Consider the following 20,375-nt stretch of genomic DNA (forward strand, 5'->3'; position numbering starts at 1 on the left):
AGTGCAAGTAGATAAATAGGTACCACTCTGGCAGGAAGGTAAACAGTGTTTCCGTGCACTGCTCTGGTTTGCCAGAAGCGGCTTAGTCATGCTGGCCACATGACCTGGAAGCTGTACGCCGGCTCCCGTGGCCAATAAAGCGATATGAGCGCCACAACCCCAGAGTCAGTCACGACTGGACCTAATGGTCAGGGGTCCCTTTACCTTTATAGGTATCTAAAGCCATTTGCACATAACAAAATATGTTTTTTTAAAAAAGAAATTGTTGGACTTATATTTTGGAAATGTACATCCATTTTTTTCCACCTTTAAATTTTTTGGGGGCTCCCAAGAGAGTGGGGCCCTAAGCTATAGTTTATTTAGCTTATACTGTACATAAACCCGGCACTGTTTGGGATATATAAATGTAATAATAATAATGATGCTGATAATGATGTAATAATAAATAAAACCAGCCCGGCTACAGAACCTGTGGGAAACTTGCCCCACTACTTTGTTTTTGTTTGTTTGCTTATTTGTTTCTAATAAACCAGCGTGGCAGCATTTTCCCTCGCAACCCTCGACGCTTCCTTCTCTCCGGGGAAAGTCGCGCCACCGCGCGGCCAGGCCTCCTGCGCCCGCCTTCCCCCTGCGCGGCTCCTCCCTGGATGATCCTCTGCGCGGCGGCGGCTCCTCCTCCCCGCCTCGGCCCGGCCCGGCCTGCTTCGTGGGCCGAGCGAGCCTCCCTGAAGTGAGGCGGGGGTGGGAGAACCGGTTTCCTCTGCGCTCTCTCATTGGCCAAGGTAGGAGCTCTCTCGCTTCCTCTCCTCCCCGGCTCTTTTCCCTCCCGAGCGATGCTCAGCGGCGCTGCCGCCCTCCAGCGCCTGACGCGGGGCCTGCTGCTTTGCCCTCGCCGCCCGCTCCGCGGGGTTAGGTGAGAGCGGCTCGTCCCGGGCGGTGGGGCGGAGGGGCGCGAGTGTGTCTGGTTGGGTTTCCAAGTCTACCTTCCCTGCCAGGCCAACCCGGTGAAACGCCGCCTTTGCAGGGCGAGAACCACAGGCGTGCCCTGGTTTCGAGTCCTTGCGACATCCCGCCAACCTGCTGGCGAAGCTGGGCGGAGGGAGAGCTGCCCTAGTAGGCCCTCATCTAGCTCCGTGTTGCCTGCACTGGCTGGCAGAGGCTCTCCAGACGTTTCCTGATATTTATATGCGCGCTGGAAGCCGCCCAGAGTGGCTGGAATGGACGGGGTAGAAGTAATAATAATAATAATAATACTAATAATAATTCAGACTAGGGTCTCCCTCGCAGCTCTCCGCTGGAGAGACTGGGGATTGAACCTAGAACCTTGTGGACGCAAGGAAATGCAACAAGTCTGTCAAAGCGTGGTGATGCCAGGGATCAAGTGCGTCTAGAAATAAGGGACAGCCTGTGGTGTGGAAGTCCTGCTTTTTTATTTTTTTATTTATTATTATTATTATTATTATTATTATTATATTTATGCTTTTCAGGTTAATACATATCACTGATTTTACAAATCATTTTAACATTGCAAAAACTTGACTTCCTTCCCCCTCTTTCTGCGGTTCCTTAAATTTTTAATATCTTCTGTGTATCCAAATTAACTTAACTTGCTCATTTATTCATCTGCTTTAAATATACACTCTTGTTGTTTAGTTGTTTAGTCGTGTCCAACTCTTCGTGACCCCATGGACCAGAGCACACCAGGCACTCCTGTCTTCCACTGCCTCCCACAGTTTGGTCAAACTCATGTCGTAGCTTCGAGAACACTGCCCAACCATCTCGTCCTCTGTTGTCCCCTTCTCCTTGTGCCCTCCATCTTTCCCAACATCAGGGTCTTTTCCAGGGAGTCTTCTCTTCTCACGAGGTGGCCAAAGTATTGGAGCCTCAGCTTCAGGATCTGTTCTTCCAGGGAGCACTCAGGGCTGATTTCTTTCAGAATGGATAGGTCTGAGCTTCTTGCAGTCCATGGGACTCTCAAGAGTCTCCTTTCAGCACCATAATTCAAAAGCATCAATTCTTCAGCGATCAGCCTTCTTTACGGTCCAGCTCTCACTTCTGTACATCACTACTGGAAAAACCATAGCTTTAACTATATGGACCTTTGTTGGCAAGGTCATGTCTCTGCTTTTTAAGATGCTGTCTAGGTTTGTCATCACTTTTCTCCCAAGAAGCAGGGGTCTTTTAATTTCATGACTTCTGTCACCATCTGCACTGATCATGGAGCCCAGGAAAGTAAAATCTCTCACTGCCTCCATTTCTTCCCCTTCTATTTGCCAGGAGGTGATGGGCCCAGTGGCCATGGTCTTAGTTTTTTTGATCTTGAGCTTCAGACCATATTTTGTGCTCTCCTCATTCACCCTCATTAGAGGTTCTTTAATTCCTCCTCACTTTCTGCCATCAAAGTTGTGTCATCTTCATATCTGAGGTTGTTGATACTTCTTCCAGCAATCTTAATTCCGGCTTGGGATTCATCCAGCCCAGCCCTTCGCATGATGAATTCTGCATATAAATTAAATAAGCAGGGAGACAATTGTTTTATAAGAGTGGAATACCTGCTTTAAGCCCGGATGGAAGAGGGGCTCCCTGTGATACCTAGCATGGGGGGGGGGCAGTGTGTAGGACCCCAGTGGGGCCCACTGCCCACAACTGCCTTGCACCCTCCTTTTTTAAAAAAGTGCCTGGGTCCATTATAATTTCCTCAGATGCCCCGGAACGTTGAAGGCAGCAATGTGCTCTTGCTCATGCTGTGCTCCCTGGTTTCCTACAGGTATCCTGTTGGCTGCTGTGAGAACAGGATCCGGATTAGATGGGCTGCTGGCCTCATCCAGGGGCAAAAGTAGGCTTTATTTCACCCTGGTCAAAGACCCAGTTTGGTACCCATCCACCCCATGCACATTTGTGGACACACACGCACAGGCACCCCTCTGGAGGCTTCATCTGAGTCCAAACAAAAATGGCCGCACACCCCTCCTGTAGCTCCAACTCTTCCTCATCCAGCAGGTTCTTCTTACGTTCTTACGTAATAAGTGCCGAGTGTGGTTTATTCCCATTAAGTAACTCCCAGGCTTTAAGTTGGGAGCCATAGAGCAAGCAGAAGCAATTGGGGAGTTGTTCTGCTTCTGTTTGTTTCAAATCCCTATACGACATGAGAGGCCTCTCCACTCTTCAGGGTTTCTTGCGAATTGCTGAGATGGGATTTGTGTGCTTGCTGAGCATCCTGCCCAGGTCAGGGCGACCTAGTGATCACATTTCAGAGGTCTGATGGTTGCTGGGATACTTTGCAGATTAAAAATTCTACAGGTGTTGTCAGCGATAACAAAAAGTGAATGCCTCTGATTTGGCTCCTGTGCAAAACGTTTCGCCTAGCAAGTTTTAATTTGAGGAACTGCTATGTTCAGCTTGATATATTCCCCTCAGTGCTATAGGGCTTACTGTGTGTGTTTGATAGCTGCCTGTTAAGTATTATTTGTAATGTAAGTAGTGGTGTGAAGTGCAACTCCCTTATCCCATATGTCCTTACTATTTTCATTTTATGTTCCTCAGTTTTTAAAAGTAGCCTTTGGAGAATATCTGTTGCTTCCTGTATGACAGTGGTCCTATTTATTCCTATTTAAAAAGAGTTGAATGGCAGCATCACAGTATGGTTATGTCCATACCTGATGCTGTCTAGTGTGTGGATGGGATATCATTGCCAGTGAAAAACACCTGCAGGACTTTAGCACAACACATAGTTGTTGTTTTTTCTATTTAAATGAATATGTCTGCCCTCTCCTTTTTCTGATGCTTAAATCAATTTAACATCACACAAAAAATATTATAATACAAAGAATAAAACAGTTCAAATATGCAACATGGAATCCTTTTAAAAACAACAACTGCAGAGATCACGAGTAAAAGTAACCGCTGCAGGCAAAAGCCTGATGGAGTGAAAATATATTTACCATGTTTTTAATGTGCAATTGCCAAGTGGTTTACATAATTGCACAGAGGTTTTTGCAAGAGCAACTGCAAAAAAACACAACACACACCCTACTAATAATAATATGGTTGAATAAGTCTATGGGTGTCTATTTTTTATTGTTTTAAAATTTCATATTCTGTTCCATGTAACTGTTTTTTAGATGTTTTATTATGTTATATATACCTTGAGGTATATATGTGGAAGGCGATTAATAAATAGGAATTAATTAATTAATAAACAACAACAACAACAAGTAAGCTGGTAAGCGAATGGGGTAGCAAGTAATGTTTCAGAGGAGCACCCATTACTCCTAAGACTAGAGCAGGATATTCTCCAAAATCTTGGAAATTCACGTCATCATTGACTTGCATATAGGAGCTTGACTTTGAAGAAAGCTATCTGCAACAGGGTATGATATTTGGGGGGTGGGGGGTGCAGGCAAAAAACACAAGTCCACTGTTAATTTTTCAAAAAATAACCTGCATGGCAGCTTAGCAGAAGTGTGAGTCTGTAATAGATTAGCCTGGGATTAAACGGTATGTGCTTCCCTAACCTTAGTAGTAGAATATCCATGTGTAGCTTGAATGTTTGTTGGAATGTGAGCCAGTGGAGATGAGCCTACATTAGGGTATCAACTGATTTCCATGGGTGGACCAACACTTTTCTGGGGCTTTAATTCCAGCATTTCTTATCGTAATATATTGTTATCTTATCAATGCAAATAAGGAATTTTAGGATGCTTCAGCTACACCCGCTTTCTTTCATGATTAGCTCGTGTTTTTCACGACTTGCTGTGTTGTTTTCCATAGCTGTAAACTTCACCCAGCAAGTAGTATAGAGAACCCTGCTGTTTACGTGATTAGTTACTCCGAGATGAAAGAGAGGTGAATCATTCATGAGCAGCTGAATCTTGCCAGGAAATGATGATTCCCCTGCAAAACTCACTTCAACTTCTGATTGACTTCTTTACTGCGCAAAAAATAATAATCAAAAATCAAAATCAGATTCAGAAAGCAATTCAGATTGTTGCATGTGGTAGAGTAATATGGGATAGTATGAACATGTAAGAGGGAAGGATGCTGCAGATGTAAATTTAGCACCAGTTCAGTCCGCATTAAATATAACACATTTTCAGGACTATTAAGCGGTATGTGTTGGGCTGCTACTATTTCTTTATCATTTGTTGTTAATGGGTTTACACTGTGTTTTTATAACCCAGCAAAGCAGTGTACAGCAAATCAAAAACAAAACAGCATAAACACATTAAAATCAACAGTAAAGCATAATAAAAAACACATTAAACAAGCAACACCATTAGGAAATTTTAAAGGCCAGAAGAAAATATGTGACTTGGCACATTTTCTAAAAGCAGAGATAGATGCAGTGGTTCTCAAACCTTTTTCTCTGAGCCACACTTTCAGAATAAAAATTTGCTCGTGCCACACTGATTTTTTTAATTGACAACAAATACATTGGTGGGAAAAAGAAGCAACTCCTGGCAGTGCTTGATTTATAACATAGAACACAATTCCTTTATAATATCATGAGACATCCAGAAAGTATAAAATAATGCAGCTACATAAAAGCATGAATTCCTCCCAAAATTTAATTACAAACAAGCCTCTTGCATTAATTACCTTAAATATGTATACAAACTCAGTGAGAGGTATGAGCTTGCTTTTGCCGGGTAATCTCATTTATAGTAGGTCTAATTTGAGACAAACTCTCAACTCCTCATCAACACAGAGAATTATTTCTCTTTTCTGATCTTTCACATTTGTTGAAGTTGAAAATCCCATGGAGAACTGTAGAAGAATAGCCAATGCTATTCTCCAGCACTCTGTTTGAGTAGTGATTTTGGATCACAACTAGGATTGTCCTCAGTATCACTTGATGCTCTTGCTCTCGTTTTGTAAAGATTTCTATCCATATTCTGCAAAATATAAATATACAAATTATACTATACTATTCTATTCTATACTACACTGAAATGTTTAAATCAGGGTTTCCCAATCTGTTTTTGGACTACAACTCCCATCCCTAGCAGGACCAGTGGTCAGGGATGATAGGAATTGTAGTCTCAAAACATCTGGAGGGCCGAGGTTGAGGAAGCCTGCAATAAGGTGAGCACATTGAAAATGCACCACTGGAGCCAATCCATTGCCTTTGTGTTTTCACCATGCCACCTTTCCCACCGTCTCTTCCCTCCTAGTAAGCACCTCCACCACCATCCACTGCCAGCTTTCACTAATCATAGTTAAGATTAAACACAGTTTAGTGTTCAGATGACACGCTAAACTGTTGTTGATCTTAAATGGAAGTGAAATCTTCCAGTCTCCTCTTGGCCATTACAGATGGGAGGGAGGTGTGTTGGGTCGATGACGCGGCTCTTGCTCTCATTTTGTAAAGATATCTATCCATATTCTGCAAAATAAACAAATAAAAAACCCATACTATTCTATACTACACTGAAATGTTTAAATCAGGGTCTCCCAACTTTGGGTCTCCAGCTGTTTTTGGACTACAACTCCCATCCCTAGCAGGACCAGTGGTCAGGGATGATGGGAATTGTAGTCCAGAAACAGCTGGTTTAAATGTTTATTTGATTGTCCTTGAATCTTCCTGCCACACTTGCCATTCTCCCTTGCCACACCAGTGTGGCACGCCACACCCTTTGAGAACCACTGCGCTGTTTCACAGTTGGAGTGACAGGAGAGAACAGCCCTCCTCAGGTGGTGGCATCCTCAAAAGAGCCTCTTCTGTAGATCTTAGTAACTGGACAGGTTGCATCATATTTCTAAGGCAACCCGAGCCTTTGACCTATCACCCTCTAGCTCCTCAATGTCTTCTAGAAACCAAGTCACAGATTCCTTGTAGTAACATCATGCATTTTCCGTGATTGTAGTCTTTTGACTAATTTCAAAGTTATTTTAAGCTACGGATTCAGGGCTTAATTACGGCAAGGAGACCTACAGATGTTTCAGAAAAATAAGTAATTGTAGGGTTCAGTGTTCCAAATCACAATGCGCAAACAGGTTTTTAGCATATAATTTATTTTTAAGCTTTAACAAAGAGGGAAAAGAAGAAAAATTATAGACTTGAGGTCATGGAGCACACAGCCTTAGAATTACCCATTTCTCCCTGCCAAGAACTTGAGGCTGGCATTGAGCAAGAACCTGTTTGTGCACTACCGCTGTAAAAGCTGCTTAAGCTGACACATTTACTGCACATGTTCACAAACATGTATCAGTGCAAACAGTAAAAGGAAGGTTGGGGGAAATCTTCAATCTGCACAAGTGTGTGTAGCAGTAGCCCAATAACCACCATCCCCTGTCTTTAAACTGAAAACAGGGTATACTTAGGGGTTGGTCAAACTGGCCCCCACCAAGAGTGCAGGCCCAGGGTGAGTGAGCAAAAATTGCACCTCTGCTTGGCACCCCAGGCCAGTTACAAGGCTTTCCTGTGGCGGTGGAGGGCGTGTGTGCACATGTGTGCAAGTAGACAGCCAGGCTTTTCCCCAATCCAGATGGCTGTAGCCACAGGAGGCAGGCACTGGCCAGGGCATGTGAATCCACTCTCTCTCCCTCTCCTTCCAGGTTTGGTCAGATGCCATGGCTGTAGTAGCCAAGTGTCTTGGACTGGCCAGATGCAGAGGGATGGTGGGAGGCACTAGCTAGGGAACCCCCCAAGAGGAGAAGGCTCAGAGCCAGGGGACTGATGGTGGGATGACGATGAGTGGTCAGAGGCAGACATGGGTGTAGCCAGGATTTTTGTTAGGCGGGGGCAGCCAAAGCTGTTGAGCCTCCATCCTGCACTGATGTGACGTGAAGTAGGTGCTGATTTCCTGCAAGATCTCATCAAAGTCTTGCAAGATGTCAAGTAGGGCAAAATTATCTCATGAGATAGTAGTAGTAGTAGTAGTAGTAGTAATAGTAATAATAATAATAATAATAATAATAATAATAATTTATTCATACTCTGCCCATCTGGCTGAGTTTCCCCAGCCACTCTGAGCGGCTTCCAATCGAATGTTAAAAACAGTACAGTGTTTTTACAGTACAGTGTACCTCTGCTTACGTACTTAATTCGTTCCGGAGGTCTGTTCTTAACCTGAAACTGTTCTTAATCTGAAGCACCACTTTAGCTAATGGGGCCTCTTGCTGCTGCTGTGCTGCCGGAGCACGATTTCTGTTCTCATCCTGAAGCAAAGTTCTTAACCTGAGGTACTATTTCTGGGTTAGTGGAGTCCGTAACCTGAAGCGAATGTAACCCGAGGTACCACTGTACAGCATTAAATATTAAAAACTTCCCTAAACAGGGCTGCCTTCAGATGTCTTTTCAAGATAAGATAGCTACTTATTTCCTTCACATCTGAAGGGAGGGCTTTCCACAGGGCGGGCGCCACTATCGAGAAGGCCCTCTGTCTGGTTCCCTGTAACCTCACTTCTCGTAATGAGGGAACTGCCAGAAGGCCCTCGGCGCTGGATCTCAGTGTACGGGCTGAACGATGGGGGTGGAGATGCTCCTTCAGGGATACAGGACCAAGGCTGTTTAGGGCTTTAAAGGTCAGCACCAACACTTGTGAGTGAGATCTTTCGAGCGCTGTCAGGGATCCTGAACTTACAGCTGTCAGTTCTCTGAAGGAAGTCCAGCAAGGACCCACTGCCCAGGTGGGGCCCGCTAGCTCGGGGAGGAGGTGTGTCATTCCTCAGGTGGAGCAGACTCAGGACAAGGGAGGGTCACATGCCTCGTTGAGCCCAGAAGGTATAAAAGGAAAGCCGTCTTGGCCAGGCCTGTGTCCTGGCCCCAACCTGCCAGGCCACCGGCTTGGCTGGGGGTTGCTGAGCTGTTTGCATGGGGCTGCTGCCGGGCTTGGCCCACCTGTCTGCCAGCTGCAGCCAACAGTGGTGGGCAATATGCCCAGGCAGGAGCTGCCTTTGCCCAAGGGCGGGGAGGAACCTAGTGACTACAGTGGCAAAGTCTACATTGACCACGCCACCAAAACCACCAGCTGGGTTGGCCCGCAGGACAGGTGAGGAAGGATGGCCAGGAGGAGAAGCGAGGCGGCTGAACTCCCTTGGGCCAGGAGACTTGGGCGAAGCTTGTGGCTTCAGATGGCTCCATCTTGCCCCTCTTCCAGTTACGCTCAGCGGCACGCAAAGACGGGGAGCAGGGATGTGGTTGTGAGAGAGTGAGAAGAAAAGGAATCTGACAGACAATGAGGGACGTGAGAATTGGGGCAGCAAGTGTCAATTTGGGCCAGGGCTCAGCTGTTTTCAGTGCCTGGTCTGCACTCTGGGAGATGCAAAACTAGTAGAGTATCTGGGCATGTGCAGAGTGCCTTTCCCTTGGCCCTTAACCAACTATAGATTTTGTGCACACACAGTGGGGAGCGTTGGCCCCTGCCCACTGGAGAATAGCATTTCCCCCCCTGGGGGAGGCGCAGATACAGCTCCTTGCAAAGGGGGCGCAAGGAACCCTAGGTACGCCTTTGACTGGAAAGGCCACTTTTAGAGAATCCTTTGCCTGTTACTTCTCTGGTTCGAATCACCTCCTTCTGAAGCAGCTTCTCCCGTTAATGAAGAGCCATCAAGCTACCATTGCACATAACAGATAGTTTGGCCTTAAGCCATTCCAAATTTAAATGTGAGCTAAAATTAACTAGTATGTGGTGTTCCCGCATACTTTCCTGTTCCCAGTAACTATCCCCTCTTGCCTACCTTCCTAACTGTAGAGAATCGCGAAAGCTGTTTTCTAGCCTTCTAAAATAGCAATGAGAGACACAAACCCATTGATCTAATCATGAATATCTGCCCTCCCTGACTGAGCTAATTGGAAGGTTCTGCTGTAGGGACCGTAGTAGCCGTGTTGCACTGAACTGCTTGAAGGTTGAACTAATGAGTTTAGTGCTCATTTAGAATGTGGCACATGCAATCCATCTAGGAGGAACAACGTTTCCAATGCTAAATGTAGCACTAAGAGCTCAGTGTGAATACAGATAAAGTGGCGTGCAACGTCTTTTGCAAAGTGAAGGAATGCTTTAAGAACGATTTTTTGCAAAGAAGATGTACTGCATGATTCATGAGCTCTCTAATGCTGGGTTTTGGGTGGTCATTTATTCCATGGGAGAATATTCAGGACTGTAGACTACTACTCAGATCCTAAATGTTTGTAGTAGTCACATCTCCTTAGAATTCCACTATAGGGTAATTTCATAGTTACTTCATACTTTTGTGCAACAATTAAAGAGTTCTGTCTTTTGAACATCATTGGTGATGCTGCAAGGGTTAGGATCTGCCCATAAGACCGTGTACAGGTTCATAGTGGAATTTTGAGAGCAGCCAGATGCAAAAGTTATGTAGAAGAGGGAATTTCAGCAGGTATAACTTGCTTGACAGGGGCACCTGGCCACCCTAGTGACAATGCGCTCAGTTTGCTTGAGGTGCTCGTGCGACAGAGAATTATTGATCTCAAATGTATCAGAAAAGCATTGTCCTTTCAGTACTGCACACAGCTGGAGATACAGTGGTATCTCGGGTTACATACACTTCAGGTTACATACGCTTCAGGTTACAGACTCCGCTAACCCAGAAATAGTACCTCGGGTTAAGAACCTTGCTTCAGGATGAGAACAGAAATCGTGCTCCGACGGCGTGGCGGCAGCAGGAGGCCCCATTAGCTAAAGTGGTGCTTCAGCTTAAGAACAGTTTCAGGTTAAGAACGGACCTCCGGAATGAATTATGTTCTTAACCCGAGGTACCACTGTAATGGCACTAAAAGTGTTGGGCTTCAACCGGTGGATAGTGATCCATGGGTGAATTGCACCATAGAATGGCCGCCATTTATTTTCTGTGTTGGCATGCGCTCTGTGTGATTGAGGCAGCCTGGGCTGCATAACGACAACATGCCCTGCATGCATCCCCTGTGGCATGCACACATGATGTTAGCACACCCCACACCGTGTGCATGCTGATGTGCCCCCCCCCCCATTCAGCACCCCTGTTTGTTGGTTTGGTCTCTTTAAAACAAAAAACAGAAGGCGGGAAGGATCAGGTGCAAAGGATGCCATTTGAACTCTTGGTATGTGACAGTGATAAAGAGGTGCACCCAATGCAACCCCCATGCAGCTGTTAAGGGGAACAGCTTGTGGTTCTAATATTTGTACAGTAGAGGTGATTGCATCAGGTACAGATTTCATTAGCCTTGCACGGCAAGCTAAACCTGCTGAAATCCCTTCTTTAGTACAAAGGTGAAGGAGCTCTGCAGAAGATGGACATACACTTGTAAGTAAGCTAAATTCAGTCCCCAGTGCCCAAACTGCAATCAGGGTTGAACATTAATGATTTAAAAGGCAGGAGGTCCAATTGAGTTCAGTGCAGGTCTGTAGGTCTCTGCTTGCTTGTTCTCCCCCTGCCCCTTTCTAGGGTCTGAGGGACAGCTGTGCTGCTTCTGTTTTGCCTCTTCCCCTCTCAGTTGGTTGGTCTGTGCGTGTCTCAGAGTCTGTCTTTTTGGGTCCTCTTCCCTTTTTATCTCCTGGAGCCACTGTCAACAATTTGTGACTACGTACACAGAGAAATCTGCATTAAATGCTGGCAATTTTTCATGAAAATTCTTATTTAATTGAGAATTAGTTGGCTTAATTAGTTGGCTTAATTAGTTGGCCTCAGCGCCTAGGGCTTGCCGATCGAAAGGTCGGCGGTTCGAATCCCCGCAGCGGGGTGCGCTCCCGTTGCTGGGTCCCAGCGCCTGCCAACCTAGCAGTTCGAAAGCACCCCTGGGAGCAAGTAGATAAATAGGGACCGCGTACTAGCGGGAAGGTAAACGGCGTTTCCGTGTGCGGCTCTGGCTTGCCAGAGCAGTGATGTCACGCTGGCCACGTGACCCGGAAGTGTCTCCGGACAGCGCTGGCCCCCGGCCTCTTGAGTGAGATGGGCGCACAACCCTAGAGTCTGTCAAGACTGGCCCATACGGGCAGGGGTACCTTTACCTTTTACCTGGCTTAATTTATGATTGGAAAAACGAGAATGAGAGACTTAATTGGCAGATAACTCCATCCTTACACTCGGGTAACTGAATAGCAGGGATGGGGCTTCCAAATGTTGTTAGACTACAGCATCCATCATGGTGGTTTTTTAAAGTGGCATATAATAGTTCCAAAATAAAGAGCCATTGGCAGTGCTGCTTGGGGCTGATGGGTTTTAAAGTCCGACAACATCTGGACGGTCCCAGGTTTCCTCTCCCTGGTGAGTAGAATTGCAATCTTTGTAAGATCTAACAACTTAAGTGGGCATTTAGATGTATTTGAGAAACAAGGTAAAGGATGTTATCATTTTCTGCCATGACCCTGAAATGACAGTTTTAAGTTTCTAGCTGTATGGAAGTTACAAACCTAAGGAATGTGAAGGAAAATGTAGAATATGTAATCGGCATAAGTTGTGGTGATTTTTAGATGTGAAAATGTACAAGAATGCCTTCTGAGCTGCTGTGTGGACATCCTGTTCCTTTGGTTCTACAAGATTGCCTTATTTGTAAGATTGGGGAACTCAAACCACCTTGCAATTTGAAAATCCTTCCCACGCTTTTGGAATGGGACAGAAGAAAGTACGTGTAAATCTCCACTCTGGGTTAATGGAAAGTGCAGAAGAAACCTGCTTTTAAAATGGATTTGAGAACGATCATGCTCTTGATTGTAAAAAAAAAAAACTTTTATTAAAAAACAAACCCCTACTGCGAATCAATGGTTTTGAGTGCCTTTCAGGGACTTTGGATCTATTCTATAAACAGGGAGCTGTATAGTCTTCAAGTAAATAACTCACAAATGGTTCTATTGAACTGAGTTAGCCTGCTTCGGGTCTTGTGACTTGAAGACGGCAGTTTTACGAGAGCTCATCTTGAAGACGGTAGCAGTGGGTGATCCGAGAATACAATTGCTAGGGGGGAAACTAATGGACCATGTAGTGTTATACTAGAACTAGCAGGTAAATGGGGTCTTTACTGCTTCATTTGTTAGAGCTGAAAGAGTTTCTTAAGGATTAGATTTGTTGGGGGAATTGAGCCGTTTGTTTTCAATGGGAATCCAAAATTGCTCTTTCAAGAGCACTAAGCATCTGTTTTGTCAATATTTGGGGCTGTAAGAGTGAAACTTATGTACCTCACTTGAAAATGCAGGGTTCACAACCACCATTTACTCTTACGCCATGTAGTTTCTGTGCTAATGATTTTCAGACTTCCTGTCCTCAGGGAGCCCTTTGCACGAGAACATTTCTGCCTCAGAACTTTTTGTCTCTGTTGGTGATTCTGGGGAATGTCACAGAATGCACACACAGGCTACTTTCAAGAGCTGTTTAACTCCATTTTAGTTAACGGTGTCTGTGGCAGGAGGGTTATTTGTCCAGTTCCTAGCACACTTCGCAGTGAAGGTTGTCAGTCAGCTGTTATCTTACTAAGTCAGAACAATAAAACCACGTCTTGTCAGGGAACCAATACAGTGGTACCTCAGGTTAAGTACTTAATTTGTTCCGGAGGTCCGTACTTAACCTGAAACTGTTCTTAACCTGAAGCACCACTTTAGCTAATGGGGCCTCCTGTCGTCACCGCACCGCTGGAGCACGATTTCTGTTCTCATCCTGAAGCAAAGTTCTTAACCTGAAGCACTATTTCTGGGTTAGCGGAGTCTGTAACCTGAAGCATATGTAACCTGAAGCGTATGTAACCTGAGGTACCACTGTACTTGGGATCTGAAAAACCAGGAAACCTCCAAGTTCTGTCCTGGCTCCACTCCCAGATTGCCAAGTTCTTTACAAACCCTTCCTGTCCTGGTGGTGGCTCCTGTATCCTTCAAAGAGACCGTATTTTTAAAAAAATAAGAAGTTGGCAAATTAATTTGTAATTTTCAAGCCTGTGTGGTGAAGTGCCTAGAATGCCAGGCATCAGAGACCACAGTTCAAATGCCCAATGGGCTTGAAACTCACTGACCTTGGGCCAGTCATCAACAGTCAACCTGATCCTAGAATTGTAGAGTTGGAAGGGACCTGAGGGTCATCTAGTCCAACCCCCTGCAATGCAGGAATCTTGGCTAAAGCATCCATGACAAGATGGCCATCTGCTGCTTAAAACCCTCTGGAGAGGCCACCACCTCTTGAGACTGCTGAACAGTTCATACTGTCTACCTCACAAGGTTGTTGCTAAGATAATATTGAGAGTGGGAGAACCGTATATGCTGCCTTGAGCTCCTTAGGAGGAAAGTTGGGATGTTGTTGTTTAGTCATTTAGTTGTGTCTGACTTCTCGTGACCCCATGGACCAGAGCACGCCAAGCACTCCTGTCTTCCACTGCCTCCTGCAGTTTGGTCAAACTCATGTTGGTAGCTTCGAGAATACTGTCCAACCATATCGTCCTCTGTCGTCCCCTTCTCCCTGTGGCCTCCATCTTTCCCAACATCAGGGTCTTTTCCAGGGAGCCTTCTCTTCTCATGAGGTGGCCAAAGTGCTGGAGCCTCAGCTTCAGGATCTGTCCTTCCTGTGAGCACTCAGGGCTGATTTCCTTGAGAACGGATAAATTTGATCTTCTTGCAGTCCATGGGACTCTCAAGAGTCTCCTCCAGCACCATAATTCAAAAGCATCAATTCTTCGGCAATCAGCCTTCTTTATGGTCCAGCTCTCACAAAGTTGGGATACAAATGTAATAAATAAGTAACTTCAATTTCGCAAGTTAAAAAAAGAACCTGAATCTGAAATGCCTTTCCTTGTTTTAATTTACCAGTTGGCTTCAGCTAGGGGTGATTAAAGGTTTATGCTTTCTCATTCTTACTCTCACTAAATACTAATTATCCCTCAGACTCTTTGTAGTCATTGCATCCTCTTAAATTAAAATAGTTTAGACAGATGTAGTGGACGAGAAAGGTAATTAGAAGAGGATGCGGGGAGAGGGGAGACGGCGTCCAAGGTTCTGGAAGCAAATATAAGAAATCTTGTACTTTGCCTTTTTCCCTCTCCGAGGGCAGGACTGCTGCTGAAGAGAAGGTGCGTGCCAGAACTCGTTATTTCTATGCTTCCTAATTGCAGAGAGAGAGAGAGAAATAGCCAAAACAAGATGACAGTATACCAACTAATTGATTATTAAAGTATTATCTTTTTAATATAAAAGCCTTCCCTAACAAAAGCTTGACACTGTGGAACTCAGGCCTGAGGAAAGATCATTAAAAGGATAAAAGAGAATCTGCTTTTCTGCTTCAGAATATATTGACAAGATTGTCTGGCGGGCATGCTATTCATTTGATAGGATTATCCGTAATAGGATTATGAACCATGAGATCTAGCTGTGAATTTATCCTGGAAAAAGAAGAACAAGAAGTGTTCCCCTTCCTGAAAAAGATGATCTGCTGAAATTATGCTTTGCAGCCAAATGCGCCAAGGGAATGGTCACACAAACCTTTCACTTGTTTATTTTTCGTTCACACTCCTACATAGGTTTGCATTCATGAACACCAGCTTCAAAAGAAGTGGGAAACTCTAACTGTTGCTTGAAATATTGATCATGCACAATGAAATTAGGTGCAGAGATGGGTATTTCCTGTCTTTGTAAGGCAACAAGTCCATTGCAATGCAACACCCACTTTTGTCTCATAAGGATTTCCTGCAAGAGGAAGAAGGGTTGTTGGTTGTCATCCGTCTGCCTCGGGAGACAATGGAAGAATGCACTTTTTGGGAAGAAAGATATGTACATGCCTTGTATCTCCCCCACTTGGACCAGCTGCCTAGCTGATACTTTGGGGTGGCGCACAGAAAGTTGTAATCTGAACTCACTGTCCCTGTTGGAAGAGCTTTGAGAAGGTTCTGTGAAGGTACCTATGGACCCCAGAGGACAGGATCACACTTCAAAACGACCTTGACAGATTAGAGAACTGGGCCAAAACAAACAAGATGAATTTTAACAGGGAGAAATGTAAAGTATTGCACTTGGGCAAAAAAAATGAGAGGCACAAATACAAGATGGGTGACACCTGGCTTGAGAGCAGTACATGTGAAAAGGATCTAGGAGTCTTGGTTGACAACAAACTTGACATGAGCCAACAGTGTGACGCGGCAGCTAAAAAAGCCAATGCAATTCTGGGCTGCATCAATAGGAGTATAGCATCTAGATCAAGGGAAGTAATAGTGCCACTGTATTCTGCTCTGGTCAGACCTCACCTGGAGTACCGTGTCCAGTTCTGGGCACCACAGTTCAAGAAGGACACTGACAAACTGGAACGTGTCCAGAGGAGGGCAACCAAAATGGTCAAAGGCCTGGAAACGATGCCTTATGAGGAACGGCTAAGGGAGCTGGGCATGTTTAGCCTGGAGAAGAGGAGGTTAAGGGGTGATATGATAGCCATGTTCAAATATATAAAAGGATGCCACATAGAGGAGGGAGAAAGGTTGTTTTCTGCTGCTCCAGAGAAGCGGACACGGAGCAATGGATCCAAACTACAAGAAAGAAGATTCCACCTAAACATTAGGAAGAACTTCCTGACAGTAAGAGCTGTTTGACAGTGGAATTTGCTGCCAAGGAGTGTGGTGGAGTCTCCTTTTTTGGAGGTCTTTAAGCAGAGGCTTGACAACCATATGTCAGGAGTGCTCTGATGGTGTTTCCTGCTTGGCAGGGGGTTGGACTCGATGGCCCTTGTGGTCTCTTCCAACTCTTTGATTCTATGATTCTATGACCTTTCTGCTCTCCTTGCATGAACTTAGATCATCTCCTTCCAGGAGCAGAGGACATCTCTTCACACTGCTCCACAAGTTCCAGCCATCTGCTGGAGAGAGATTGTGGGTAAAGGGAGCATAACCGGCTGCATCCTGTTTTGTTCATTGCACATAACATCATACCACGATAGTCCTCTAGATTTTGTAGTATAACTTTCCTGATTGGATCACTTCCAGCTAGCATTACCCAATAATTTTTCTGCTGTAAGCTCTGTGCAGAATTGTGATTGATTTTTCCACACTTCATGGGCAGCGGGTAATAGTGATTTGTTAACGTTTACATCCTGTGATGTTCTGTCTACATTGGTGGGCATATCATAGCTGTGTAGGTGGGAAAGGGATACCATTTCAAAATAAGGTTTTATTATAAGCTATTGTAAGTTTAAGTTAAGTCTGCTGCAACTGGATTTCTTATGGGCAGTGCCAGTCCTGAATGTGTTGGATTTGTGACCATTATGCTCATTTGCCTTCAGTAAAGCTCTGCTCGAGGTAATTTCCCTCTGGTCTATTTTTTGGGAATCCTGCAGCATGTTTTAAGTTTTTACTCTGCTAACTATACACTGGAGTTCTCCTCTGGTTCCATATTGAGTAGACTTCCATGACATGTCCCGCCATACACCCCATTCAAGCCACCTCTCGCAAAAACTGTTGTGTGATTCAGTGTGGGAAGCTTGGAAAGTTTGTTACTCGCTAGACCAGTGGTGTCCAAACTTTTTTCAAAGAGCGCCAGATTTGATGAAGTGAAGGGCCATGAGGGCCGACCAAAGTTGATGACCTTTTTTTAGGATTGAAGTTTTTGACATTTTTTATGATTTTACCCCAAAGTTGTTTTAGGATTGAGGTGGTTGAGCTTTTTTTAGGGTTGAAGTTTTTAAAAGGATTTTACCCCAGGAAATAAACTGCCACAGGGGCCGGATTAAACCGACTGTCTGGCCGGATTAAGCCCCCGAAACGAACTTTGGACATTCCTGCACTAGACCATGCTTGACTATCGTGTGCAAAGCTTTTGGAAAGTCCCATTAAACTGCTCAACATTGCCCTGTGTGACTTGGCACAGTTGCTTAAGAGAACAGTCAGCTTTGCTGCAGAGCATAGGCTGCAATCTTAAAACACATTTACCAGGGAGTAAGCGTCGTTGAAAATTGAGTGAACGTGCATAGGTTTGCCTTTGTAGTGCTTTTTTTTTTTAATGACACCCTAGCTGTATAGGATCTTAGGCTATGTCGATGATAAATTCTGTAAGCAGGGACTCGCTATCATGCACATAATTACACTCTCTTGCAATTTCCCAGCAGTTTCCCCAGCTAAGCAATCACTCCTGCTGTGCAGTTTTTTTTTGAAAGCTCTTTGTATTGGATTAAGGCCTTTAGTAGCCTTTTAGAAAATTGCTTTGATTCTGCCTGGCATCGTGGAAGGTCAATAGTCTCTTGATAAGACTATATCCCCCTTGGGGAATGGGGATAGCGGGTTTTTTGTGTGTTAAATGTTCTCTTCAGGGAGAGGTCACCATCCTGCTGTTAGGTCCCTGGTAGAAGTGCCTTCTAAAAACCAAGGATGTCTTTATTTATTAATTAGGGATTAACTGCCAAATAGAAGCTTGTTGTGTTATATGGAGATAAACCGAATTATTTTAAAGCCATTACAAGAGTGCCTAATGAGGTAAATAAGGCTAACTGCCCAGAATTATAATGAAGTGGCCTGAGAGCCAGGATAATAAAGAACACGTGTCTGTGATATAGTTGAAATGGGGAATGCTTTTAATCTTGCCAAGAATACAATTTTCAGAACGCGGGTTTTTTGGTTTTTTAAGGTTTCACTTGCTACTAATCGATGCACCTCTATAGTTCTGACATTCTCCATGCATCCATTTTGGAAAGATTTCGATGGTACAGAGATTCTTGGCGTTCTTGCTGTAGTATTTAGAAGGCTAAATGCTGAACAGAAATACTTAAAGCAATGGTGTCTCCCCTGCTTCCCTCACCTGATTCAGTCAGTGTTTTAATCCAAATTACCAGCAAATACACCATTGCAATTTGCTGACGAGACAGGGCTCAGCGCAGAAGCAACCTAGGCACATGAGTCAAGGATTGGGAACCCCTAGAGCTCTAGATGATGTCAGATTCCAACTCCCATCAACCCCAACCAGTGTGGACCAGTGGTCATGGATAGTGGGGATTCTTGGAGGCCACAGATTCCTTGTGTGTGAAATGTGAGCGGGGCCGGGTAGGAGGAAGAAGAACCCTTGTCTTCTCTCTCGTTTTCATTCACTGGCCTGAAAGCAAAACACAAACTCCAGCTGGACTTCTTATTTTTGGGAGGGGTCTGTATGGAATTCCTACTTGAACGACATCCCTTTCATATATGTTTTGCTCCTTTTTGCTAGCGTCCCAACAAAATCCACGAGTTAATGTTTACACAGAAGATTGGCTTACATACCGGTAATCTTGTCCAAAGGTTAATTGGACCGCAGGTTTCGCCATGATTTTCCACGCAGCCTTTTTTGTACTTATTAACTGGTCTTGTATTTGAAGGCTTTTGAACACTTGACGAGTAAGTAACTTAAGTGTTGATTTTACGATCCACTGAAGATTTGAATGCAAGAACTGAATTGATTTTATTTCCTTTCTCTCTCCCCGCCCCAGCAGTCCAGTGTATGGCCTTCATTTCCCTGCGCTACAATTACACACTACTAAATCTACCATGAAGTTCAGCCAGGAAGACTTTGAAAAGGCCAGAGAGCAGCTGAAGCTTTTGAAGACGGATCCTGGCAACCAAGTCAAACTGAATATTTATGCATTGTTTAAACAGGTAGCTCTATCCGTTTTCAGTCTGTAAAATGAAAATAGCTGCATTGGAGAAATGTTTGTTGGAACAGTTTGGCTAAGCCAGTCTGCAGTTTCAACCAAAGGGTTGCTTTAAAATGCACAGTCCATTGCACAAAGTGTGCTTTTCTTTTAAAAACTGCTAGTTTATCAAGCTGAAGCAAGCTTTTCCTAGCTGCTCTCTTGAGTTTTTCTTAAACCCCGTTTGTACTTCTGGACTCTACAAGCATATGTAACAAGAGAACTCATTCATTTGGTGCTGCTTCCTCGCACAGGAAAAGTCCCACAGATGTTGGAAATGATAGTATATTAATGTGTTAGTTGTATATATTTAGTTATGGGGGATGAGTCTCTGGAATCCTTACTGTGAACCCCTGTTGACGTTTTTGGATCTGGTCCTTCTCTGCTTACCTCATGTTATGAGGCAGAGTAATTCAGCAGCCAGGGAGAGAGGCCTTTCTTGCACTTTCCCCATGAACTCCCTGTGGAAGTCACAACTATCTCCATTTTGGCCTTTCAAAGGACTGTGAGACCTGCATATATTTCATTTGACTTTTAAGAGGCTTTGATGAGGCTGTGCTCTGAACTGCATGGAAGAACAGAGAAATCTTATTGCAGTAGTGGGTGTATCAAGTGGAATTAAGACTCCAGAAATTTGTTGCATGCCTTTTGTTGATTTCATCAGAATGTTTAGTATAGGGTGTATTTGATTTAAATCAAATTGATTTAAATCACCAGTCAGTAAGACTTGATTTAAATCTTTCTTTCTTTTTACAGAAAGACTCCTTCTTGCTGGTATAATCTTAATATTTAAAACTGAAGGTTTCATTTTTGGAATAATAAATTTTCAG

The 20,375-nt window shown here is 44.4% G+C and overlaps 2 protein-coding genes across 6 annotated transcripts in view; one reads left to right on the plus strand and one right to left on the minus strand.

Annotated features, from left to right (window-relative positions):
* The first annotated feature begins 631 nt into the window (after positions 1-631).
* ECI2 (enoyl-CoA delta isomerase 2) overlaps positions 632-20,375 on the plus strand; it is a 36,242-nt gene continuing 16,498 nt past the window's right edge. Inside the window, exons 1-2 of one of the 5 annotated variants that reach the window (XM_083449569.1) lie at positions 632-782; positions 19,345-19,510. In XM_083449569.1, the coding sequence (XP_083305695.1) occupies positions 19,403-19,510 (108 nt within the window). In that variant the 5' untranslated portion in view covers positions 632-782; positions 19,345-19,402. Of the gene's footprint in view, positions 914-19,231; positions 19,253-19,344; positions 19,511-20,375 lie in introns of those variants that run through there. The other 4 variants (XM_083449570.1, XM_083449568.1, XM_083449567.1 and 1 more) reach the window with 4 other exon arrangements.
* The window catches only part of LOC310681610 (testis expressed protein 56-like), a 30,084-nt gene continuing 24,491 nt past the window's right edge, over positions 14,783-20,375 (minus strand). Inside the window, exon 4 of the mRNA XM_083449668.1 lies at positions 14,783-15,015. Coding sequence (XP_083305794.1) covers positions 14,868-15,015 — 148 coding nt within the window. The 3' untranslated portion in view covers positions 14,783-14,867. The remainder of the gene's footprint in view (positions 15,016-20,375) is intronic.

The sequence above is a fragment of the Podarcis tiliguerta genome, assembly GCF_965153285.1.
Source record: "Podarcis tiliguerta genome assembly, chromosome: 7".
Taxonomy (NCBI): Eukaryota; Metazoa; Chordata; class Lepidosauria; order Squamata; family Lacertidae; genus Podarcis; species Podarcis tiliguerta.